Below are 25,865 nucleotides of genomic sequence, written 5' to 3'. Positions count from 1 at the left end.
TCTCTCTCTCTCTCTCTCTCTCTCTCTCTCTCTCTCTCTCTCTCTCTCTCTGTCTCTCTCTGTCTCTCTCTCTCTCTCTCTCCAATCATTTCAAAGGGTCTCTGTCACGGCCTACCACTTTCACCTTGTCACGTCCAAAGTAGATGTAAACAAAACACGTAAGATTCTTCATCTTTTGAACTGTAAATTTACTCCATTAGTTGGATCATACTTTCCCACTTCTTTCCCATTTTCTTTGGCATTTTCTCCACTAATCTCCCTCTCTCTCTCTCTCTCTCTCTCTCTCTCTCTCTCTCTCTCTCTCTCTCTCATGTATTGGTAAAAGTCACCCCTTGCTGTTTTTAAGCTTTTTCCCCCTTTCCCATTTTGATGCTGCATAATTTGGATTCCTGAACACAATTCTTCATCTGGGTCGTCCCTCTAATTCGTGTTTAGTCTCTCGATAACATTTTCTCTTGCTTTCTGGAGAATTTCCCTCTGTTTCTTCAGTTAATGTGGAAGTAGATAAGGGAACACTTTGTTTCCACTTAAATTTTCGATCTTTTTCACTCTGGGTTTAGATTCAACGTGATTCTTCATCTGGGTCGATCGGATTTTGCTCTCTTTCTCACATAGAAGTGAGAATTGTGTCTGTTTATGAAGTCTGGGAAGAGAATTCCCAAAAATTGGTCTTTCAGCTTCTCATTTTGGGTTTTCAATTCTAGATTTGGATCCTGAAAAAGTAGTTCCCCCCATCTAATTTGTTCAAAAAATTTTCTTCAACTTGCTTGGATTCGAAAAGTTTTCCTTCATTTTCCCGGGAAATCTCTCTTCTTTCCCATGTAGAAAGAAACAGCTTTTTTTTTTTCTGCAACAGGAAGCGCTAAAGTCAGTAAAAGACGAAGCTTTCGATCTTCATACTTCAGTTCAGATTCTCACCGGCAAATCTCCATCTGGGTTCATCAGAATTCCCTGCCAATCTACTAAATTTTGCCAAATTCCGCAACTTTTTGAGGAAGACGATCATGGATAAGGAAACAGAACAAACCCTAAATATGTTACATTTGGATCAGAGCGATCCCTTTGGCAATGGCAATGACCCAATGATCGGTGATTTCCTCGGAAGATTCTGCAATACGGGAGAAATATCACCATTAACACTACAATCGTTCCCCATGAATTCACAGATCTCCGAGAATTTCCCCATTTGTGGAGGAATCCGATTTCCGTATCAAGGGCACTTCGGATCTGATCGGGCTTTTGGTGTTCCTGGGTCGCAAACAACAGCACAAGAGAGAAACAAGAGCTCGTTGTCGGATCCAGACTCGGGTTCTGCATCTGATCGAGCTCGAGCCACGGCTTCGAATCCCAGGAAGAGAAAATCTGTTCCGACAGCGAATGGCAAGGAATCTCCAGCTTCCTCGTCCCTTACGGCTTCTAATTCCAAGGTTTTGCTATCAAACTCTTCACAGCTCACACTTTATGTATGTTTCATGTGTGCTTATTACATAAACTGCACACTTGCGTATATATACGTTGGCTAAGTATGTATTGGCTCTAGGAATTGGACCCTTTTGAATTCTTGATGAGAATGATGAAAGAATTCAGTTCTGGTTTTGGACAGATATGAACTATGCCCATAAACAGATATGTGTTTCTGTAGGGATAGACATTATTTACTGATGATGACTGGTTGCCTTCGAATGATTTTCAGATTTCAGGAGAGAATGCTGCTGTATCCATGGCTGCCAAAAGAAGCAAGCAGGAGGAAGCTAAGAGTGGTAAAGACGCAAATGAGAAGAACGATAACAAAGACGGGAATAAGGACAATGCAAAACCTCCGGAGCCACCCAAAGATTACATACACGTTCGGGCGAGAAGGGGTCAGGCCACTGATAGTCACAGTCTCGCGGAAAGGGTACCCGAAACCTGGAAACTATTTTCTTTTTTTGCCCTTTTCATTTTGTGAGTATTGCTTTAGGTTTCTCAGGCGGAATTGTATTATTGGTTTTTGTGTGTTTGGGATAGGCAAGAAGGGAAAAGATCAGTGAGAGAATGAAGTTACTTCAGGATATGGTTCCTGGTTGCAACAGAATAACTGGGAAAGCAGTCATGCTTGATGAAATCATAAATTACGTGCAGTCGTTGCAGGGGCAGGTCGAGGTAGGGATCAGTCTACAAAATTATCATCCGTGTCTGAAGTGTTCTTGATCTTGATCTTGACCCCAGTAATTTTTTTTTTGCTACTGATGCTTTGTTTGTGTTCTTTATTCTTCAGTTCTTGTCCATGAAGTTAGCCACTTTGCACCCAAGAATCGAGTTCAATGCAAACACTCTTTTATCCACGGAGGTATTTTTACTTTTACATGTCATTTTCCCCGCAGAAACCATTTTCTAGCTTTGAAATCAGTCTTCTCACTGAAACTCCTGTACCTTCCGTGTGTGTGCGTATATATAGATGTTTCAGCCGAGCGAGCCCTTATTACAGCAGAGTCTCTACCCAATAGCTTGTTCAGAGCCAAGACTTCCATCAGGGTATCTCTCTCTTGGCAAGAACATTCCCGGATTCATAGAGACACAATTCCCATTGAACTCCTCAGGCATTTCATCACTTCCTTCCAGTGATGGATTTCTTCAAGCAGAGGTAAGTAATACAAATTCCGATCATGTAAACTCGGGATTGCATTCAATACATCACTATATTTCTGTGCTCTGAGAGTTACCCTGCAATGGAACACTTTTTCAGGCACCGGCTTTCTGGGAAAACGATCTGCAAAGCATTGTTCAGATGGGTTTTGGAGATAACCAGCGGCAACCGAGCATGAACTGTAAGCAAATCAAATCACTCCGATAACGAGAATCTCTTTGCCGATATGATCTTGCATGCATATCATATCATATCTACTTGATTCTGTTTGGTTCCAGGTTCTGAACCAACTATTCAGATGAAGCTTGAGCCTTAGCTATTCTTTGATGTCTCTGTACATAGAGAGAGCAAGAAATGCAGCATATTCTTCTGGTGTCTGAATTAATGTTACCTCAAGCTTGATTTCTTTTCTTGTTCCTATCTGTTAATTTCCCTTGAAAACATCAAATTCTGTAAAAAGAGAAACAGAACTTGTGTGGACATATCGGTTGTATTTGTGTTACTGAATTGCGTGTAATAGTTAACTTGAAGTAAAGACAGCAAATTTGGTCTCTTTTTCCTGCTATGGACTAAGACCAGAGTTTTAAAAGTCATCTTCACAAGGACCAATGGATTTGCAAAAGATGATGTAAATATGTTTCCTTATTTTTTTTTTCCCAACTGTGCTAAAACAAAATCTGTAATCAACTAAAATGTATAAAAAAGGAATTTAAATTGAAATAAAGAGAGTAAAGTTGTGGGAAAGAGATGTGAGTTGGGCAGTGAGCTGTTTTTGTGGGGACGATCCCAAATTTGTTCAAGTGCCTTTGGAAAAAGTGTGGTAATGATGGGAGTGATGAGTAGAATAACATAATAATCATATGTCCATTTGCATAACTTGAATAAAAAGTCAATATGACAGATTTTGTCTACAAAATCTTTTTCCCTGATCTTTAATCTAAAATGATATCTATATTTTAAATTAAAAAGGATCAATGTAAGAGACATTCTTGCAGATGCAACTTCCAACTCAGTAGAGACATCTAAAAGTTTTTTGTCTTTTGCTTGGATAAGCAAAGCATGACTTCTTTACCATTATTCATGTGAACAAATCTGTTACAGACATCAGAATCAACACAAGGAAATCAAACAAAAGAAAGAACAAGGCAGCAACAAGAAAGGGGTATACTCTATAAACTGTAGAATGGTGTTTTGGAATTTGGACACAAGAAATACATCAAGACAGGTAAAATGACTCATGAAGGTGCAAGCTTTTGGACTATATCACAGAACCAGATGCCCACCTAGACATTCTTTTATACACATTACAGGAAATAGTATGTAGAGATTCGTTTATATGTTGCAGCGATCGTACCCGGAGAACCAAGATGGTTCGGCGAGCTTTCCCAACTCGGATTTTTCCTTGCAAAATGGTTCGAATTCATCTCTCCATCTCTGGTCACCAGTACTTGATGATTGTTCATCATATTTGGTAGTGGCATGATCATTGAAGGAAGCTGGAGATGGTTCTTTAGGCAATTTAGATTCTTTGATGAGTTGGTTGAGAGCGTTGATCTCGTTTTCGTGTTTCCTTTTCAACTTGTCAAGCTGTTTATAAGCTTCTGCAGCTTCGGACTCTGCATCCATTGCCCGTTTCTGTGGTTACAAGCCAGAGAAGTTGAGTCATGCATTGGGAATGATCATAAATGAAAACAGGTGCTGCAAAATTTGAGCTGACTAGTGCAAGAAAAACGATACCTGTGCAGAAGCCAATCCTTCTTCAGCTTCTTTAAGCCGAACAATCAACTCTCCTGCTGCTTGTACAGCCTCAGCTGTATCTCTCAGTTGTGACTGGAGACTCTTGTTCTCGTCCCTGAAGTATTGTCTCTCTTTCTCTCTTTCCACCTTCAATGCTGAAATTTCAGCTGCAAGTGCGTTTATGAATCTAGACTCTGCTCCCTTGATCCCCGCTCTGGCTGCTGCTTTTTTAACATCTTCGATCCCATCTAGAATCTTTCTATGCCTTACAAGCAATTGCATATGCTTCTCCTCCAGGTCTGCGTATTGTTCAAGCATACGTGCATGTCCCTGCATTGCCATCTGCATTGCTTCCTTCAACTCATCTGCACATCTTTTCTCAGTATCGAGTTCATGTTTTTGCTTTTTCATTATCGCTTTGTTGGTTTCGAGCTCAGTTCTTAATTCCTCAGTAAGAGAAATCCACTTGCTCTCTGCCTCAGTCCAACAAACTCTCTCTTCTTCTAGTATTTTCTCAGGACTCTCTTCTGATGGTTCAGCAATAGGATTGAGCGGGGGAGCGTGATTGGAGTCACCACAAGTGTATGTCAACTTGAGGAGTGAACATCTTTTCCAAGCTGATGTCAAAGAAGGGTCAACGTAACATTGTAGCTGCGTCCTTAAATCCTGAATCTCTTCCAACAATACTTCCCTTTCTCCCATGTCACCGTAGAAGTTTTTATAACTTTCCAGCTCTTCTTGAACTCTTTTCAATTCAGTTTTCGTCTGCAACACTTCAGGGTGATTCTCATACACGTCCTTCAAAAGCTGCAAAGTTCTATGTAAGGAGAGCATCTTTTGTAACGAAGGTGATAACCATAAAGATTAATCATAATCAGCAATTACCTTATGCTCATGCATGAGAGATGTGAATTCTTCGTCCAGGAAATCCTCTTTAGATAACACGCCATCCATTAGGCTTTCAAGGCGAACTATTTTGTCCTCCCTTGTTTGTCCTATGATGGCATTGCACTCTCTCTCATGTTTGTATTGTTGCACCTGTTACATGATTTGAATTTAGTTGGGAGATGGTTACAGAGGTTCTCAGGTTATAAGGAAACCGAGAGGGCTAAACAAAAGAAAATAAACAAAGATGATACCAGCCGATTAAGCTGTGATATTTCAGAGGCTTGCTTAGTACAGAATTCTTCCATAGCCATTTCTCTCCTGATAGACCCTGCTAGAACCTTTTCCACTGCCTGTAAGGTGTAGCAAGTTTATATTATACATGGCATAAATATATGAACGCGCCATTAAAGTCTAGAATCTTTACATATAATCCAGATGAAAACCATTGTTCTTACTTTGGGAACTTGGGTCTTGGATTTTTCTGTAGCTTCTGAGTTATCAACAGGCACTAACTGAAGATTTGAAGTCTCGCTAGCTTCTTGGTCATTCAAATGTGCTTTACCCTTGCATTTGCTGCACAGAACTTCTTCTGTGTTCTCCGCTGGTATTACATAAGCTTCAGGGAAGGTTTGGACACCTACATCAGCCTTACTTATTATTGTAGAAGGCTTAGAATCTGGAGCTTTGAAGGAAAACCTAAATGTTGAACGCCTTTGAGCTGTACTCTGGCGATAAGCCTCAAGACGTTCGATGCCTCTGTGGAGACTAGCAGCCAAATGATCTGTTGATACAGGAAAGACTCTACTTTTCTGTGCAGGCAAAGTACTGGATAAGTTTCCCATCTTTGTGGATGTTTCCTGAGATAATTCCAGAGATTCAGTAGCTAACATGTTGTCTCCCTCTGTATCCTTCTGAGAAGCAGTCAACATTGATGATGTCCTCAAGCTTTTCCTGCTGTTTCTAATCCGTGGAGAAACGCTGGGAGTTGGAGATTTTAACACAGTAGAAACATTAGCTTGGTCTATGCTAAGACTAGGTGATGCCAAATTTACTGAGACAGGCCTTGTATCATTTGATCCATCAGCCATCAGCGCATTTTCAGAGACATCAGCTTCCGAAACCAAGCTTGGGCTTGATGCCACATCTTCGCCCTTGTTTGAATAGCTATCTTGCACGACTGCATGAACCTCATCGGTTGTGACAGTGGTGTCTGTAACAATTTTCACATTATCAATGGTCTCTGGCTCATGATTCCCGGTTTGGCAACACACATCCTCCATGGTAACATCTGTATCCACAAGGGGGTGGTCGTCTATGGATTGACAATTAGATGATCTAATGTGAGAGTTGCTGTCCTTTTCATCCTTGAGGGCCACAATCTGTAAGGATGAATTTATTCTCTCTACTCTATTCATGTCATGATTGCTCTGTTCTACAGCTAGTGATGACTGCAAACCGACTTGAGCACAGAGCTTTTCAACAGCCTCCTCATCAATTTCCATCTCAATATCATCGTCACCGTCTCCACGAGGTAAGGATCTTGGGTGACCCAGCCCAAAGCTTCTTAACAAATTCAAACTTCTACGTGCATTCCATGCAGTGGAATATGCTCCATTTGGGTTGGCTGGGTTATTTCCATTTTCCTTCATCCTTTGGAGTTCGTCCTGCTCAATTTAACAATTCAGAAGTCATATTCACATTTATAATTATATCTAACTCTAATGGAATAGGCAAAAGAATGCATACCCTCAGCTGGCGAATCACTTCGCGCAAGAAATTTACATCGTCCTGCATTACTTCATTGACAATTGCTTTATTCTGTATCGCTTTTGCACGTTGAGCAAATCTCAAAGTGCTGAAAGTCTCGCTCCTACAACTGCAGTTTGCGATTTCGTACTTTAGTAAACGTAGAATAAAAAACTGCTGAAAGGGAAATTAGGGGCCTCTGTTACCTTGGTGATGGAGAAATTGCACAGACCATGGCTAGTTTGGCGTTCCCACCAAGAGATTCTTGCAATAAAAACGTCAACCTGGAGTCCCTGTAGGGTATATGCCTTTGTTTTCCTGTTTGAGAAACTTCTGCAAGAATGTTTATCAAGTTCCTGCATATAGAAACCAACTCTAGTTAACACTTGAGTAGTTGCTCTCAGTTTCAGACACTTAGTAGCACCATTTCAACAAAATGTCCAGAAAGTAACACTAGGAGCTTATACTTTCAGTAGCACCGTTTATGCCTATTCCAGATATTATTTTTACAGGAGTCTTAGACTCCGAAACCCAGATAGAACTTCAGAGAAAAGTACTTGAGTAGTTGGATTAACTTATTAGACACAGGTTATATAATATTTCCAGACTGCTCTTAAAATTTATACCTACAATTTTAGATGAAGTGACAAATGCTACAGCATTATATATCCACTGACAGGCTGATAGCAAAAGGCCTTCACATACAGATAGGACTACCTTATACAGAATTTGGACTTTTCTATTAGACTGGTTGTGAAGAAACAAGAATTATGGCAGCTACTTACATTTAGTTTTCAATTCTTGTACCGTTCTCCCTAAATATCAGGCCTATAAGTTCTCAAGCACTAGATTTCTAGTCCAGGCTACAGCATCAATAAACTTCCTACATAAATGAGATGCAAAATTTACCAAAAACGTAAAAGCTGTGAATACAATGCAGAAAAATCTGAGTATATACTTCTTACTCTATGGATTAACATATATACTTCTTACTCCTGAGTATGAATATAATGCAAAAAAATCTGACTCGTACCCAAGTTGAGAGAGTGATCGATTAATATTTCCAGCTTCCTTTAAACGTTCTCCTGCTGCACCAGTTAATTTTTGTCTCTCTGAACCAGCTAGATCAACGAGATTTATTCTACTTGTCTTGAAGCTGCTAAGACCATCTGCAGCACTCTGTTAGGAGGTAAATATAAATGCAGTCAGACATCTCAGCCTCCATGTAGCTATAAATGACGACTTCTAAAATTCCTAGCTTGCTTGAATTAATGGTATGCATATCAGCACCACAATTTATAGTTTTCCCAGACAACTATTCAAGTAAATATGAAGAATTTGAAGCAGGAGAATAACCTACCTTGCAACGGGATTCAACCACACACGTAAATACACAATGCGATCTAGAGCTTTCAGCATTCACACTTGTCGCACCAGTCCTTCTGTTTGCTAAACCCTGCACCAATTTTGAAGGTAAGAACAACAATCAAAGATACATCTGAATAGCATGACTAACCAGTCTATAACAAGATTTGGTATGTTTTATCAGTTAAAAATAGTTCTATATCTGAATAACCTTTTAGCCTTTTGATATTCAATTTGCATAATCTTGTGACAGCGAGAAACATGACTATAAATATGTTCGTCAAGAGCATAAATTCATCATCAAACAGTCAAGAAGTCAAGTAAAGTAGAGCAAATGAGCATGCAAAGTTGAAGAGGAAACCAAGAAATATAACTAACCTTTATCAGAAGCTGTGTCACATCCTTCAAATTTTGCACGTACTCCTCCGTCAGATTCTCGACATAGACACCTGATTTGACATCTTCTCTAATCTGGTGAAATAGCAATTAAGGATAATGAACTGCAAGTCCTTTCTCAAAACATAAATCACATGATAGCTGAAAGTTTCTGTTACCATCAGGTTCTTTTGGATTGGGTCCAGAAGATCTGTTATTTGTTCATTGTAGATCTGCAAAAGGAAATTGGGAAAGAAAAGTATACATCAGGCTTTACAGAATGGCAATCTTAAACACTCCAACTCTAAACTAAGTATTACATCCAGTCAACAAACCTCAAGAAGCGAACAACGACACTGGTAATTGAGTTGCCTTTCAGCATGCTTAACTTGTTCCTGCAAACAAGGAAGGAATTCGCTTAAAAATGTGTCAACTCTTGCACAGGCTGATATCAGATTAAATGATCAAAAGTGAGCAAACAAAGAATCACCTCGTTGATTCGGGCAAACAGTCGTTCAAAGACTCGCGGAGTCAAACCTTTTTGGTCACCTGTAAAATGCTCTTCCAACAACGCATTTGCAGGACCCCACATGGTATAGGTTTTTCCACTCCCAGTCTGGTGGAGTGAGTTTCCACGATACAGTTAATTGCAGAAGTTAAAAACATAATTACACAGTTGGAAAGGTGGAGTTCAAATACCAATGAATACACCAAAAACTACCTGTCCATAGGCAAATACAGAGCTGTTCAATCCAGCCAAACAGTTCTCAACCAAAGGGGCTCCCACGAGCTGAAATATTTCTTCCTGCATAGAACACAAGAAAGATTAAGGGATTAGCAACTGGGTGTTGCAATATAACATGACATAGTGACACCTAGAATCATAAATCAAACGTCTTGCCTGTGTCGACTCTGGATCAGCAACTGAGTCGAAGGTGAAAGTATGCCCATTAACTGTGAGGGTATCATTGGAGCTCTTCTGGACTATCATTTCTTCTTCCTCGCCTTTGGTGGGAGGCTTCATTCTGACTATAACCTACAAATCATGCAACAAGAAAATTGATCAACTAAAGCAGTGACATGTTAAATTCCTGACATATGCTAACAGCAAATAATATTTTAGGCCCTGAGATGATAGAACTCAAACTCGCCTTGGATTCTTAAATGCTGTAAAAGATAATTCCTTTAAAGCAACGCAAACGTAATCAGATTTCAACTGTTCTACAACGCCAAGTAATAGTGTCTTTTCTATCTCGAACTCAGTTGTCAACATCACCTGCACTAGTCTTTTCTTCACCTCTCTTACTGAAGTAATCCTAACTTGGGTCAACCCAGAGGCAAAATCTAATAATTTCAATCATAAAACGAGTAGAATTACTTGGGTAGAATAGCATTTCAGATCTTCTCGAATCTCCATCACATGGCAGCCAAATGAAGCTAAGACCTTCTATAAATAGAAGCTAGAAACTTCATTTCCCTCTAATTATAGAAACAAATGTTAAAATGTGTCTTTGAGCAGGTAAAAAATAACATAAGACATACTAAAGAGACAAGCCTTCTTCGTTTTTCCTAATCGATTATAGAAATTTTGAACTTTATTGGATAAATCCTTTCAATGGGTTTAGGATTTGTTTCCAAATTGCCAAATCTACGAGGAAAAGAACAAAAGTCGAGCTCAAACACTACCTTGACGCCAGAATCAGAAAGCCCAGACATCGCATTTTCTGCTCCTGCCTCCGTGCTTAGTTTGCGTTTGAGAGGATTAGCTGACGGCGGACGCGGCGGCAGCGGACTCTTCAACTTCGCCGCCGGTGACGACCTATGATCGGGCGTCAGCGAGTTCAGATCCGGCGGCGGAGCGTTCTCTTTGGCGGATCTATGCTTGCGCGGTGGCTTCGACTTCGAGCTAGGGTTCGGCGACTGCGCCTCTCCGACATCCCGCAAGGTTGAGTTTCTTGGTAACATGAAGTGCTTCATCTCACCGGATAAATTCCGAGCAGAAATCTCTCCTGGAGAGAAAGAAGACAAGACGAAGAGATGTGCTTCCGCAACTGCGTTCGTGTACGTAACCCTAGCGTTCGTGCAAAGAAGCGAAGAAGGAGAGAGAGAGAGAGAGAGAGAGAGAGAGAGAGAGAGAGAGAGAGCCGTTATGAGGGAGAGATTTGAATTTTTGAGATCATACAAGTCTCACACCACATGGATTATTATTAGTGTTATATTAATATTAAATTTTATTTATTTACAGTTTTTCTTCATCGTGGATCTGAGAGCGACGTTAATGAATCCAACGGCGGAGACGAAAAATGGGCCCACTTTATTATTGTTTTTTTCCTCCTCTCGGGGATTTTCTGGGCGTACTTCTATATGGGCTTTTATTGGGCCGATTTGGATTTGTAAAGAGAAGCCCAATAATAGACGGTTTATAATGAGAAGCCCAGTAAGGCTTTGATTAGGGCATGGTTAGTTAGTTACTTTAAACACTATTTTAATTGTATCAATTTCATATAGTTTTATTCCATTTTGGATTTTCACGTAAATCTATATTATACCATCTGATTTGTTTCCTTTTCTATTCCTTTTGATGGGTTTTTCACAATACCCCTTTTTTCTATTTAAAAAAAAATGCAATGTTTAAAAAATGGAAATTATATATTTTGACCTATTTAATAATATACATTTAACATTATTTCGACCGTATATTTGTAACGCAATAATAATAAAATTGTCATCTTCTCTCTCGGCGTCGCCTTAAAAGAAAAAAGGAAAAAAAAAACGAGACAGATAAGAACTCCCGAGGGTTCTGAGATTTTTTTTTTCTTCAGTTTCGTCACTAAATAAAACCCAAAGAGAAACTCGGGAATTCGACCTCTCGATCCGATCCGATCCGATTCGAAATTCTAGCTTTGATCATCGGCAACAATGGCGGAGATGGCGAATCCAGATCTGGACGGGATCGACGGAGTTCGTATGACGTGGAACGTTTGGCCTCGGACAAAGGTCGAAGCCAGCAAGTGCGTGATCCCACTCGCCGCCTGCATCTCCCCGATCCGGCGACACCCCGACATACCTTCGCTTCCGTACGCTCCGCTCCGTTGCCGTACTTGCTCCGCCGCGCTCAACGCCTTCGCGCGCGTTGATTTCACCGCCAAGATCTGGATCTGTCCCTTCTGCTATCAGCGAAACCATTTCCCTCCTCACTACCACATGATCTCCGAGACCAACCTTCCCGGCGAGCTTTATCCTCAGTACACCACCGTTGAGTACACGCTCCCTTCGCCGGCGTCGGCGGCCGGACAATTCGATCCGAAGACCGGAGCTCCGACACAGGTGGCTTCGTCGGTGTTCGTGTTCGTTCTCGATACTTGTATGATCGAGGAGGAATTGGGTTTCGCCAAATCGGCGCTCAAGCAGGCGATCGGGTTGCTCCCGGAGAATGCATTGGTGGGATTTGTGTCGTTTGGTACTCAAGGCGAGCTTTATCCTCAGTACACCACCGTTGAGTACACGCTCCCTTCGCCGGCGTCGGCGGCCGGACAATTCGATCCGAAGACCGGAGCTCCGACACAGGTGGCTTCGTCGGTGTTCGTGTTCGTTCTCGATACTTGTATGATCGAGGAGGAATTGGGTTTCGCCAAATCGGCGCTCAAGCAGGCGATCGGGTTGCTCCCGGAGAATGCATTGGTGGGATTTGTGTCGTTTGGTACTCAAGCTCATGTGCATGAGCTGGGATTCTCCGAGATGTCTAAGGTTTATGTCTTCAGGGGAAACAAGGAAGTCACCAAGGATCAGATTTTGGATCAGTTAGGGCTTGGAGCTTCTTCGAGGAGAGCTCCTTCTTCTGGGTATCCCAAAGGAATGCAAAACGGATTCCAGAGCTCTGGCGTTAACAGATTCTTGCTCCCTGCCTCTGACTGCGAATTCGCGCTCAATCTGGTATGTTCTGGTTTCACTTTTTTGGTTTTTGGTTGTGGTTGGTGGAATCGTAGAATGTATTCGCTTGTGCATCCATATAATCCTCATTTAACTCTTGTTGATTGTCAAGTATACAAATTTCATCTGATTCCAGTGTTCCACGAATTCTGACATGATTCTGTTACATTCTTGTTGGTGATGTTTGTCTGAAGCTTTTGGACGAGCTCCAATCTGACCAGTGGCCTGTTCAGCCTGGTCATCGTCCTCAGAGATGCACAGGCATAGCATTGAGTGTGGCTGCTGGATTGCTTGGAGCTTGCTTGCCTGGAACTGGTGCGAGAATCGTAGCTTTGGTCGGAGGTCCATGTACAGAAGGCCCTGGAACGGTAAGGCATTGTTGAATGCATTGTCAAGTTTCATCAAACCATTTCTTTGGAGCTTGTCTGAAGTGTTTACGGACAAATTTTCTTTCTTTTTTGCCATCCGCACAGATTGTCTCAAAGGATTTATCAGATCCTGTCCGTTCTCACAAAGATCTAGATAAAGATGCTGCTCCGTATTATAAAAAGGCTGTGAAGTTCTATGATAGTGTTGCGAAGCAGCTGGTGGACCAGGGTCACGTGTTAGACCTTTTTGCTTCTGCACTTGACCAGGTATTACCTTGTCATGCTCATATAATTTGGTGCTCCAGTTCTGGTTTTGTTCTTTGTCTCAAACATGCTGATTAAGTTTCAGTGGGTGTTCTTAACCTGTTTTCTTTGATTTTTCGTCTATATGCTTTAGCTATAATGAATGCATTTTTTTGTTAGTGCCTTGAAAGTGTGGATTTATTTAGCATCCTCGTGATTTCTTATAACTGGATTTAGATATCTAATTATAATTGTCTCCGCTGTTGCATTTTGGATATAGTTAGGTTGGGGTTGCTGAAATGAAAGTTGCAGTTGAACGAACCGGTGGCCTTGTTGTTCTCTCTGAAAGTTTTGGCCATTCTGTATTTAAAGATTCCTTCAAGCGGGTATTTGAAGATGGCGAGCAGTCTCTCGGCCTCTGCTTTAAGTTAGTTCTGGCTCCAATTTCTTTGCAGTAATATCTTATTTTAGTTTAATTTTCATCATAAAGGATACTCAGTTGGCAATTCGATCTTTTATTCCATATATATCTTGGGGACGGTATTCTTTTCACCCTCATTTATTACTGACTGACAGTTATCTCTGATTTTCAGTGGCACCCTTGAGGTCAATTGTTCAAAGGACATCAAAATTCAAGGGGCTATTGGGCCATGCTCATCATTGGAAAAGGTTAAACCTGGAATGCTTGAAAACCTGCTTGTCTTAAGATCTGTATTTAGTGCTATGTAAATGAATGGAGGTATCTCTTCCTAATTGATTTTAATATTGTCATTTGGCTCGAGGCAGAAAGGTCCTAGTGTTGCGGATACAGTCATCGGAGAGGGGAATACTACTGCCTGGAAGTTGTGTGGCCTTGATAAGAGCACTTGCTTAACAATCTTTTTTGATCTGTCTTCAAGTGGGTCAAATGCTCCTGGAGCTGCGAATCCTCAGTTGTATTTGCAGTTCCTCACAAGGTATCGTTGCAGCTTCTCTTTCTCTCTCTCTCTCTCTCTCTCTCTCTCCCTTTTGCTGTCTTCTTTCTTTTTTCTTTTTCTTAAACCATACCTTTCTATATCCATTGTGGAGCGCTGGATTTACTGTAGTGACCTAATTGCAGTTACCAAAACCCTGAAGGCCAAACACTGCTTCGGGTTACAACTGTGACCCGACAGTGGGTAGACACTGCTCTGAGCTCAGAGGTTAGCCCTGGTCTTCTCATTTTCTTTCTGCCTAACTCACAGATTCATGTCAATATCTGATGAGCAATTGATAGTTTTTCAGCACTTTATATGTGCTCCCTAAACACGTAACATCAAAATTTGATCAATCAACCTTTCTTGTGCCCTGCTCTTTTAGCTTTTCACTATATAAAGAACACTAGGATTATTGGAAAAGCTTATGATAAGCTTTGGTTTCGGATAGATCATACTGCTGATTTTGATTGCTTGGATAAATTTGTGTCCCTTAGGAATCATATTGGCATGTTTGGATGCATATGGTTTTTTTTTTTTTTGTACTCTTCCAAAATAACTTTTTTGCCCATAAAGTGTAAACTAATCTCAGTTTCCATGTTAGTGTCGGGGTTATTATTTGGTTTGGTTGGCTTTAGTTGCATGATTTTGGCATTTGTTTCTTTTAATGTAGTGGTATTAGTAATGTTTTTGGGGTTACTTATGTGTAACAGAAAGCTTACCATCAAGCTAATATTTTACAACTATGGTAATTTTGTACATTTTCAGGAGCTTGTACAAGGCTTTGATCAAGAAACCGCTGCTGTCGTAATGGCAAGATTAGCTTCCTTGAAAATGGAGACAGAGGTATGTTTCCACTTTCTTATTGCCTAAAATCAGTGGATTTGAAGTTGTTTCTTGTTCTCAGGCATAAATTCTCAGTGCTGCATATGACTTCATATAACATGTGTTTCCAGTTGTTAATGGAAAGAGGGTGATGGGAATCTAATTTCTTCCTCGGAAATTTTTTTACTGTCTTTTCAACATCTGGTCATACTTTACCAGGATTTTGGCGGCCCTTTTTATATTTAGCTTTCATGTCTATACACCTAGCATATGTTAGCTGTCTGAATTTCATAGTGCAGCATTCTCTCGCTGTCGAGCCGTTTACAATAAGCCATACCCTTTTATCTGCTAATGTGATCTAGTTGACTCATGAAAACGGTCTATCATGTTTTGGCTCAGGAGGGATTTGATGCTACACGATGGCTAGATCGGAATCTGATTCGTGTTTGCTCTAAGTTTGGTGACTATAGAAAGGATGATCCGACGTCATTCACGCTAAATCCGTACTTTTCCTTGTTCCCTCAGTTCATGTTTAATTTGCGGAGATCACAATTTGTTCAGGTAACCTATTGTTTTTAGATCTATTGTTGTTTTTGTTCATGTAATTTATCTAGATTCTAGGCAGTAGAATCACCTTTTTTTTTTTTTGGTCTTGCTGTTTTGTAGGTCTTTAACAATAGTCCAGATGAAACTGCCTACTTCTGCATGTTGTTAAATCGGGAAAATATTCCAAATGCAGCTGTCATGATTCAACCATCATTGTCATCATATTCTTTCAATTCCCCACCTCAACCGGCTTTGCTGGATGTGGCTTCCATTGCTGCTGATCGTATTCTTTTATTAGATTCTTATTTTAGTGTTGTTGTCTTCCATGGAATGACTATAGCTCAGTGGCGAAACATGGGCTACCAGCTTCAGCCTGAACACGCGGTATGTATACTCTGAAGTTATAATTGATTATTTATTTGTGAAAGCATTTTGAAAGTTTCAGATTATCACGCAATCATGGTTTGGATGCTAGATAGCAGGTTAAACTAAACACCCGATGAAAGTACTTCTATAAAGTTGTTTGCTTGATTGCAATTCTCCTTCTTTTTTTTTTTAATTTAGGTGTAGAGTTACTGTCACTTAGGTGCAAACGTAATGTTCCCTTGAGCAGTTTGGTTGGTGAAATGACATTTGATTGGGGAATTGGAATTTAGTAGGGAAACCAAATCCAGACATGTAATCTAGGGCCATAGTCTTTTTTGAGTTGGATCCTTTTGGATTATGTGAAATCTATATGATATCTTCTTATTGGTAATGTCATCATTTTTTAAATTGCTGATGACTGAAACTATAATAACCTGTGTCAGGCCTTTGCTCAACTATTGCAAGCTCCTCAAGAGGATGCCCAGATGGTAGTCCGGGACCGCTTCCCAGTCCCGAGATTAGTAGTCTGTGATCAGCATGGGTCTCAGGTCAGCATCTCGTTCTTATCTATTTATCGTTACTCTTGCATTTGAATTGACTTCAACTGTAGAGCTTCTGGTCTATTCTTTGAAATCAGTACCCGAGATGAAAAATTATTCGTTAGTGATCCCCATATCTGGAACAAAATATATATGATTTTTAGGCCTGCTTTATAACTTGACATCGACTTATGCTACTGATGGACTGATGAATGCGCATAAGACATTCGTGTAAGCGGGTTTTTATCATATGGTTCATGCATATCCTGAGCTTTTCGGTCCATTAACGCACATCTCAGGAGAACTTAAACTCTTATAATTCATACGTGTATCCTGAAACTTTACACGTTGATGCAGGCGAGGTTTTTATTGGCGAAGCTGAACCCATCAGCAACGTACAATAACGCGAACGAGATGGCAGCCGGGTCAGACATAATCTTCACGGACGATGTGAGCCTGCAAGTGTTCTTCGAGCACCTTCAGAAGCTGGCCGTGCAATCTTGAGAAACCGAAGCAGAAACCCGAGAAAGTAGTTCCAGGTGCTTTACACATGGGGAAAAGCCCCTCCATATCATAAATTATCGTGTACCATTTCGGGTTTTTCTTTGTCTTCTTATGTTCTTCCATCTCCATCCATGCGGAAGAGGGCAGTACCTTTTCTTGAATCTTCCCGTTGTTTCTTTCTTTTGATGGTCATATAGGCCATCTTCAGACAGTAATCATATGATGTTTCAGACCATAGGAGATGAGGATGAGTGACTTTTTTGGGGATTTTTTTTTTTTTTTTTTTTGTATCTGCATAGTTGAATTGGAGCTATTTGCAATTTTGTACGATCATTTATTGGCTTATTTTCTCCGTTTCTTTTGAGAATCAAAATTCTACATTGGAAACTAATGTACTCTTCGTGCTAGTTTTGGCTGTGTAATGTAATGATCTTCTGCAGGATATATGTGAGCAGTTTTGTTCTGATCTGTTTGTGACTGAAAAAACAAGCAGGCGTAGTGGCTGGGGAAAAACGACACGCAGTTTTTCTTTTCGGAAGGGAAACGGCATGTAGTTCAGCTATCGTGATCACTTGAATGGGCTTTCAAGCCTCGGCCCAGTTAACAGTACCCCTAATTATTATTATTTTCATATAAAAGGAAAAATAAACGGAAACAAAAAAAAATTACATTCAAATCTCCCGGCAAAATTCAAATCTCTCTCTCACTGAGACAATGTTCTTCGCAGGCTCGCAGGAACAATTCTCCGATCATCTGCTCCACGACGCATCACCAGATCCGATTCCTCCTCCAGCGCCGTCGTGCTCGAAGGGCCACCGATCCACGCTCTGTCTCCGCACTCACCACGGCGGCACACTCTGTCTCCTCTGCTTCTCCGATCTCGTCTCCGATCCGCGCGCTCCCACCGTCCATGTATCCTACGCGCTCTCTCAGCTCTCTCTTGCACTCTCCGAGCCTCTCTTCCTCCGAGGTCTGCTCTCTTCCCACGCCCACTTCCTCGTCTCCCCTCTCGTCCATGCACTCTCATCCTTCGAAGACGCTCCCATCGCCAACCAGGTTGTCGACATCGTCCGTGTTCTCTGTTCAGCGGAGATATCTTCCTTCGGTGGAGATTTTCTTGGGAGGGTCGCGGATCAGCTCTCTTCTGGTGCCTTGGCTTGGAGCCGAAGACAGCTTCACATGGTACAGATTGGTTTTTGGTCTTTAGAAATTGTTGAGTTTTTTTATCTGTGAAATCTTTGATGGATGATTCATGGTGTTCATGATTAAGGAAATTCTCAGAAACCAGGAATATGTATGCTTCCATAACTAGACCAAAATCTTAGGGTATTATCTTGCCTTAATTTCAAAAACGAAGTAGCATATATTCTTTTGGGGTTTTCTGAGAGCCCTGTGTAGAACTTCAAATTGACTGGTGAAGAGAAATGAAACGTTGTAGATATAAAGGGAAATGATACTTGGGAATTGGAAAAGGTACAGATGCATTTTCCATACATTATCAAGAAGAATCCTTACTTTGATGCCATGTCTTTTGAATTGTGTTGCAGCTCCACTGCTTTGGGGTTTTGATGAACTGTAAGAATATAGACATCTATGCCCAACTCAGAGGAAAATTTTCCCTTGCGTCCCAACTTGTCGAAGGTCTTCAGTTGCCGAGGTGAAAGACAAACCCACTTGGTTTACACTGTTTTATCTGCTGCTTTCTGCAAATGCCTGTCATAATTTGGTTCCTTTATTCTCGTACCAGCGAGGAGATCCGTGGAGAGATCCTTTTTGTGTTGTACAAATTGGCGGCTTTGCAGTTCTTGCAAGAAGATGCTGATGGAGCCGATGTTATTTCTTCACTCTGCCCTAAGCTCTTATATCTATCCTTGGAAGCTCTTGCAAAGACACAGAGGGATGATGTCCGTTTGAATTGTGTAGGTTTGTCTCAGTTTTAGCTATTTATTTCAGAATTTTTCTCACTGAATTTTTTCCCCAAATATCCGGTGAGTCCTATTGGTCTAACTCGCATGGTGGTTAGCTTATAATAGTTAATTGGAGAAGCTTTAGTTTATATGTGCATGGTAGTTTCTTGCATGACATAGGTAGTAATTGGGAGCTTTCAATCTAAAATGCTGTGTGATTCTATTGCAAAGCAATATACGGCAAAAAGTCATGGTTTTCCAAATGGTTACTTTCTAGACATCTTTGTTAAGATGTATCAAACTAAAATCGATTTTCTCCTTTGTAGCCCTTTTGACCATCATGGCTCAGCTAGGTCTTTTTGCAAATTCACATGCGTATTCCAGCAACAGCTCAGGTGAAGGGGATGACCCTATGCAGACAGCAGACACTGTAACTGAAGGGCCTCGTCTAGATGTCTTATTTGCTGAGGCTATTAAAGGCCCATTGCTTTCAACAGATAGTCAGGTGCAAATAAGCACGCTTGATCTTATCTTCCACTATGTATCTCAGGAGAGTATGCCGAACAAACAGATTCAACTTCTGGTGGAAGAAAATATTGCTGATTATGTGTTTGAGATATTGAGATTAACAGGTAAAGAAACTCTTCTTGAATAGGAGAATAACATGCCACCGCTCTCCTAGCGGAAGCACCAGACATTTATACTACATGATGATTGTTCAGGAGCTTAAAAGTGAAGTAACTTCCTGGCTTTAAGTATCACGCTCATATGTCTGAAATGATCTATTTACTCTCACTTGTTGCTATAATGACCTGATGATTTTAAATAAATGTAAATACCTTGTCATTTTGCCTTGCTTTTCATCCCTCCCACTTTTTGCACCTCTTCTTTCTCTCTTCTTAGGAGCTCACACTGGCACAAGTTTTGATAGACATGCTTCCGTGTTATGTATTTCATCCATTTGACTGACAACTGCTTTATATGGACAGAGTGCAAGGACCCAGTCGTCAACTCATGCCTCCGAATTCTTGATCTTTTTTACCTTTCCGAGCATGTCTTTCGGCAGAGACTGGTTGTTGGATTTCCTTCAGTTTTACAGGTGTTTCATTATGTAGCCAGTGTTCCTTTCCACCCTTTTCAAGTTCAAACACTGAAGCTCATTTGGAGCAGTGTTTCTGATTTTCCTGGGATTGCATCAAGTTCTCAAGTTAAGGATATTGTTCTTCTTTTGTCACGGATGCTCGAAAGATATTACTCTCAGGAGATGGGTTTACTTCCAGATGCATTTAAAATAATCTGCTCCATCCTTGTCGCGCTAGTGAGAACACCATCTTTTGCAGAGATTTCAGATGTGGTAACATGTTTGCAAGAATCTCTGAGACATGCCGTTTGGGCTTGTCTTGGTCTTCCTGAGAAAGATTCAACCCAGATCTTGCATGCAGTCTACTTACTCAGTGAAGTACATGCTTATTGTTCCGAATCCTCATCCATAAGCAAGCTAAATTGTACTGAATTAAGACGCTGCATAATAGATGTGTGTACATCACATCTACTACCTTGGTTTCTCACTGCTGTCCACGAGATCAAGGAGGAAGCAACTCTTGGCATAATGGAGACTTTTCATTCTATTCTGCTTCAGTATTTTGATATCCAAGTCGTGGAGTTTGCAAATGCACTTGTTTCAGCAGCTTGGTTCAGCTTTTCATTCGGTTGTCTAGGATACTTCTCTACAGACCATATGAGACAGAGGGTATATCTGATGCTCAGTTCACTTGTCGATATCCTTCTCGGAGATAAAATGGGGCAACCTATTAGAGATGCTGCTCCTTGTCTGCCGCCTGATCCAAAAGATTTGCTGTTTCTGCTAGGGCAAGATAGTTCCAACAATCCAGAGTTGTCTACCTGCCAACCTGCTGTTCTGCTCATTTTCCACACCAGTTCACTCCACAATGACAGGTGGCTAAGCTATTGATTCTTGCTCGTCTTTTGTTGGCTTATGAAGATTTGTTACTCACTTCCTTCTTATCTCTCTATGTTCTTTCACACATTTTGCAGGCTTGCAGATGATAAGCTAGTTTTAGCGGCATTGGAACAATATATTCTTGTAAACAGGACAAGTTACATATGTGAGCTATCTGATTCTCTAGCTATGCTCCATCTTGTGAATCTATATGGCATTTGCAGGAGTCGTCAGCGTGAGAGTTACCAGATATCCTACAGTCTAGAAGCCGAGAGGATAATCTTCCATCTACTAAATGAAAGTAATTGGGATTTGTGCTCATGTGATATTCATCTAATATCATTCAAGTGGCTCTTTCAACAGGAAAATATCACCAAGGGCTTAACTCACCAAATCCGGAATATCTCCCAGAAATTGGTTGGAAATGAACTGCATAATGTCCATGGGCAGAGATCATTCGTACGTGACTTTGCGGAATTGGTTTCAGAAGGAGATAACTATGGAGCAACTCTTTTGGTTCACTTGTTGGCACAACATGCAGGGAAGGAAGATCAAGAAAATGGCCTTATACCGATTTTAAATCTCATGATAGCTGTCATTTGTATAGCTCCAACTTCTTCAGACCAGTTGTCATTGCAAGGCGTTGGCAGCGCAATTCAGAGACTCTTCTGTGGTTCAACCAACTCATCCTCGGGAAAGACTTTCACAACTCTCCTACTGTTAATGTTCAACATTTTAGCTTCTGTGCAACCTGAAGTGCTGAGAAATGATGAATCATGGTTTGCTTTAACTATAAAGGTTAGGCCATCTCAAGTTAATCTTTGCCATGATTGACCGCTTAATTACTCAAAATACTCATCGAATCTTCTTTGTTCTGCAGTTATTGAACTACTTCAGCATGCAAGGCACTGTCTTAACCCAAAATCATGAAACTTTAATAATGGTTGGCATTCTTTGCTTGGTTTTGAACCATTCCTCAAGCGGAGCACTCTTGGAAGCTTCCAAAAGCATAGTCTTGAGCCCAGTCTTGGCATCCAAAATGCACACTGTGGTCGATGCAGCTTGCTCAAAGGGTCCAGCTTTGGGCGAAAATTATCATGGAACTGACATTGGAAACAGTCTAGCATTTGTGTTGCTTCTTTCCTTCTTCACTATGAAAAGGTAGTTCCATCAGTTGTTCACTCTTATATCCTGATTCCAAACGTCTGACTTCCATTTCGCCATAGCTTGCAGGCAGTTTTACCCGCCGAAGCTGTGGACTGGCAAAATTTCTTTGGCCCATCAGAAAACCGGGAATCACTTCCTGTAATCGGCGTATATTGTCATGATTTGTGCCGTCTGATGCATTTTGGATCTCCTGTAATCAAACTCATCGCCTCATATTGCCTTCTCGAGTTGTTTACTGAACTCTCGGAGCATATCACAGCTGAAAACGAGCGCTTAAGATGCTCCTTGAGCTACATAAAATCAGTGAAGGCTGTGTTAGTCGGTCTGATATTCTACGAAGATATAAGAGTTGCGATAAACTCTGCTCTCTGCTTATCCATAATCTTGGGATTGGAAGACATGGAAATGGAAGAAAGAGGAGAGACACTTACTACTAGCTCATGGTACAGGTTGATTGCCGAAAAAATGTCAGTGTACTTGGCCGTGCCTTGTTTGCCGTCAAAGGTTTTTATTACCCATCACAAGCCGGCGATCTATGTGACCGTTGCTCTGCTAAAACTCAGAAACAAGCCGGGATGGCTAAGAAATGTCCTTGACGAGTCATGCGTGTCCAGAATGATTCAAAACCTCACCCCGACCAACATCAGCAGTGAGATAGTGCTTTTGTTTCGAGAATTTCGGCGGTCTCAGTACTTGAACACTGAGCAAATCGCCATGTTGAACCACATATTCCTGGTAAGATACTATGATTACTGAACCAACAATCGAGATGGGTTTCGATTTAAATGCATCGTTCTATATCTTGGCTGTTCATATTGAACCTACAGGCAAGCAGAAAACAAATGCACAGGTCAGAAACTCAAAACGAGACCGTTGAAGAACGAGCAGAAGGGACAATATGTTCAGTTGAAGATCATGGAGAAATCTGCAATTACCTCATTGGTTTGATGATATCAGAGTCACTTGGACACACTAATCCAAATGGATCTCATAGCCAAAAGAATCGGCTTTCAGATGAAATCGAGCAGTTTTTTAAATCTGTCACGAACGGGAGCGAACGATAATACCGTTTCTCGTACAGTTTGATCATCTCCCCTGCGACGATAGGGAGTATCGGCCTCAACCTTCTACTCAGGAGCACTGCAACATCAAATCTTTATCGAGGTACAAATACCATATTCACATTCCTTTGAGTTCTAGCCCTTTAGCAAAGAATAGCATATGAAATACAATAGGCCTCCAAGTGTCTATGGAGATAAGCCAGAACCAACTGCAATAGTTTGAAATATCAGGAATAGGACATACATTTTTTGGGACAAGGTTGCGATTTCGCTTTTTCGTAGGATGATTTGAACTAAAGATGGTTGCCCTTTAGTCCATTAAAAGCTACGGTTGCAGTTTCAATCAACGAAATTCTATCTCTGAAGCAGGCTGGGCCACAAATAGATGAATCTGATTCATAAGACAGCATCATCAGTCCTCAGACCAGACCAGTTCCACTTCTTCAGTTAGGCGGATATCCTCTTCATGTCAAGGCGAATCAAGGGGCGTTATAGTTGGAAAAACGCTACAATGAGGTAACATTTTTTGCCCAAGTTTTCCGATGCTTAACCACAACTTCCATTATGTACTGGTAAGTCCACGACTTCGATTCCTTTGCCGCGGGATCGAAGCATCGAAACACCTCCTCGCAGCTCCCGAGAAACTCCCCCTTCCCGAATGCAGCGAGAACCAATGGGTCGGTGTTCATTTCCGCCGGCCTATCGAGAAACCCCATTTCTTTCCAAGTCATGAAAACTCCAGTACCATCAAACCCTTCCAGGGTCAAATCGAAGATAATCCCTATGGTGACCAGATCCGGCTTCACATTCCGTGTCCGTATCTCCGAAAGAAACGACTTTACGAGCTTGAAATTACCGATCTTCGAGTATGCAAGCAGGACAATGTTGGCGAAATTCGTGTTCCAACGAACATTAGCTTCTTCCATATCTCGCATAATGGAATCTAACCCTTTCTGACTCACAAGACATGCATGGCTAAGTAGCCGGAGACACCATCCAAGGTCGGTCCAACACGTTCTAGAAGATAGACCGTGTCCTAAATCCTCGAGCCTCGAGAACATGAGGTTATCAATGTAAATATTCGCTAATTTCCTAACCAAATCCTCGTCGAGCGAAATCCCAAACATATATATCTTTCTATATACATCCTCCATCTTCCGTAACACCCGAAACTCTGCATAAGCATCGAGCATTGCGATCAAAGTGGAAGGCTCTACAGTCATCCTCCTCGACATCAAGACTCGATATATTCTCTCCATCCTCTTTAGCAACCCTCCCCGAGAAAACTCCCGTACGAGCAAATTGTAAGTGACCTGGTCAGGAAAACAACCGTCGGATTCCATTTTCTTCAGACACGTAACGATTTCATCGTACATATTGTATTTCCCGTACGCTTCAATCAGTCCATCATATGTCTCGGTAACAGGTAACAGACCATTTTCTCTCATCTGGTTCATGTAAAACATCGCATCCTCAAACTTGCCATCGTATGCGAAACCACGAATGATCGAGTTGTAGGTTTTCAACGATGGGCTGACCCCGTAATCGTTCATATCGCGGACCGCCCGAATGGCTTCGTCCATCATACTTTCCTTACACAACAAACATATAATCCTCTCGTAATTGGATTCGCTTATCCGGGATCTTTCAATATCTTTCCACGCATCGAAAACCTGCAATCACAAGAATGATACAAATCAGAGATCATAAAATTATGCAATGAAGCAAACATGGCAATAACATACAGCCAATGGCTCTCAAGAACAAGAACATACATACCAACCACTTCATTACAGTTTTCTCTTACAAGAACCACTTACATCTAAATGTATAGATATATATATCTATATACGCATGTATACATATACATGAAGAGCCAGACTAAACACAGAGGAATGATGCTTCAACCAGGGGAATCATAGATTCAAGGGAAATATACATCCGTGTATATACATGTGTGTGTGTGTGTAGAGGCAAGAAATTTACAGGAAGAATTTCATGGAATCTGGAGGAGTGATGGAGAAAACGGACGATTGCCCAGAAATGGTCTTTGGACCAATCTCCATCCTCCTGAAGCAGCCGGAGAGGGCACGACCCACGGCGGCAGAGTCGCCGGAGCAAGGAGCTGAGATACCGGTGCTCATGGTAGCTCTCCACTAGCATCGTCGTATGCTTCGCCGGAGACGTCGCCTCGGCGGCGGATGACGGCGGAATGCAGCGGAGGATATCGGGGTTTAGGGTTTTGGAGGAGGAGAAGGAAAAGGTTTTGTTGGGTTTCCATGGCGGACGCTGTTGTAATGTCGCGAAGTGGATGAACTGAAACTGTGACGTTAGATTCTCCATCTAGGTTCTGCCTGAGCCTGAACTAGGGTGGCTTATTCGTTAACAAAATAATCAAATTCGCCACCCAAATTCATTCCATATAAAAAAAATATGGTCACCGTTTTCATTGACAAAATTGAATTCAAAATGACAAAATCAATAAAAAAAATATTGAAAAACTAAAAATTATTTAAAAAATAAATATTTTTCTCCAAACAAAACCGAATCCGGATCACATAAAACAAAAAACGGACCCAATTAAAACTAAATGATGTAAAAACCAAATTATCATCATTTTCATAAAACAAATCATTAAAATCAAAACGAATAAAAAATAATAGAAAACCCAAAAATTATTTTAAAAAATAAATATTTTTATCTATAAAACCAAAACCAAACCTAATTCAAATAGAACAAAACCAAATCGAATTCAATAT

General features: G+C 41.0%; 5 protein-coding genes across 8 annotated transcripts; 3 read left to right on the top strand and 2 right to left on the bottom strand.

Moving 5' to 3' along the window:
• The first annotated feature begins 255 nt into the window (after nt 1-255).
• Nucleotides 256-3,181, top strand: LOC104808677 (transcription factor bHLH77). The gene is made up of 7 exons (XM_010534417.2): nt 256-1,427; nt 1,694-1,897; nt 2,008-2,142; nt 2,258-2,329; nt 2,438-2,623; nt 2,726-2,807; nt 2,905-3,181. Exons 1-7 carry the CDS (start codon nt 1,005-1,007, stop codon nt 2,940-2,942), a joined length of 1,140 nt encoding a protein of 379 aa, XP_010532719.1. The 5' UTR covers nt 256-1,004; the 3' UTR covers nt 2,943-3,181.
• A 494-nt stretch (nt 3,182-3,675) lies between these two features.
• Nucleotides 3,676-10,902, bottom strand: LOC104808676 (kinesin-like protein KIN-12B). Its single transcript, XM_010534416.2, has 16 exons — nt 10,424-10,902; nt 9,639-9,773; nt 9,459-9,542; nt 9,228-9,353; nt 9,073-9,132; nt 8,917-8,970; nt 8,741-8,833; nt 8,358-8,453; nt 8,031-8,176; nt 7,204-7,353; nt 6,998-7,127; nt 5,707-6,915; nt 5,503-5,601; nt 5,249-5,401; nt 4,364-5,170; nt 3,676-4,261 (listed from the first exon to the last, which is right to left on the bottom strand). Exons 1-16 carry the CDS (start codon nt 10,712-10,714, stop codon nt 3,959-3,961), a joined length of 3,936 nt encoding a protein of 1,311 aa, XP_010532718.1. The 5' UTR covers nt 10,715-10,902; the 3' UTR covers nt 3,676-3,958.
• A 577-nt stretch (nt 10,903-11,479) lies between these two features.
• LOC104808675 (protein transport protein SEC23-like) lies at nt 11,480-17,359 on the top strand. Of its 4 annotated transcripts, none has more exons than XM_010534414.2 (13): nt 11,483-12,064; nt 12,305-12,670; nt 12,862-13,035; nt 13,141-13,302; nt 13,563-13,705; nt 13,872-13,947; nt 14,065-14,234; nt 14,378-14,459; nt 15,000-15,077; nt 15,456-15,617; nt 15,723-15,986; nt 16,412-16,516; nt 16,865-17,359. In XM_010534414.2, exons 1-13 carry the CDS (start codon nt 11,657-11,659, stop codon nt 17,009-17,011), a joined length of 2,337 nt encoding a protein of 778 aa, XP_010532716.1. In that variant the 5' UTR covers nt 11,483-11,656; the 3' UTR covers nt 17,012-17,359. The 4 variants fall into 4 exon arrangements, with proteins under 4 accessions (XP_010532717.1, XP_010532716.1, XP_010532714.1 ...); XM_010534412.2 differs by having other exon boundaries at nt 11,483-11,966; nt 12,207-12,670; nt 16,865-17,356; XM_010534413.2 differs by having other exon boundaries at nt 11,483-12,206; nt 12,447-12,670; nt 16,865-17,356.
• A 366-nt stretch (nt 17,360-17,725) lies between these two features.
• On the top strand, nt 17,726-23,127 carry LOC104808673 (protein PRD1). Its single transcript, XM_010534409.1, has 9 exons — nt 17,726-18,193; nt 18,559-18,668; nt 18,759-18,934; nt 19,245-19,550; nt 19,908-20,874; nt 20,974-21,676; nt 21,759-22,039; nt 22,105-22,780; nt 22,873-23,127. The coding sequence occupies exons 1-9, from the start codon at nt 17,726-17,728 to the stop codon at nt 23,107-23,109; spliced, it is 3,924 nt and encodes a 1,307-aa protein (XP_010532711.1). The 3' UTR covers nt 23,110-23,127.
• LOC104808674 (pentatricopeptide repeat-containing protein At4g14190, chloroplastic) lies at nt 23,114-25,477 on the bottom strand. The gene is made up of 2 exons (XM_010534411.2): nt 25,093-25,477; nt 23,114-24,779 (listed from the first exon to the last, which is right to left on the bottom strand). Exons 1-2 carry the CDS (start codon nt 25,447-25,449, stop codon nt 23,613-23,615), a joined length of 1,524 nt encoding a protein of 507 aa, XP_010532713.1. The 5' UTR covers nt 25,450-25,477; the 3' UTR covers nt 23,114-23,612.
• Nucleotides 25,478-25,865: the final 388 nt, after the last annotated feature.

The sequence above is a fragment of the Tarenaya hassleriana genome, unplaced genomic scaffold, assembly GCF_000463585.1.
Source record: "Tarenaya hassleriana unplaced genomic scaffold, ASM46358v1 Cleome15, whole genome shotgun sequence".
NCBI classification, from domain to species: Eukaryota; Viridiplantae; Streptophyta; class Magnoliopsida; order Brassicales; family Cleomaceae; genus Tarenaya; species Tarenaya hassleriana.
Note: the sequence above shows the minus strand (reverse complement) of the source record. Positions and strands in the feature narration are given on the sequence as shown.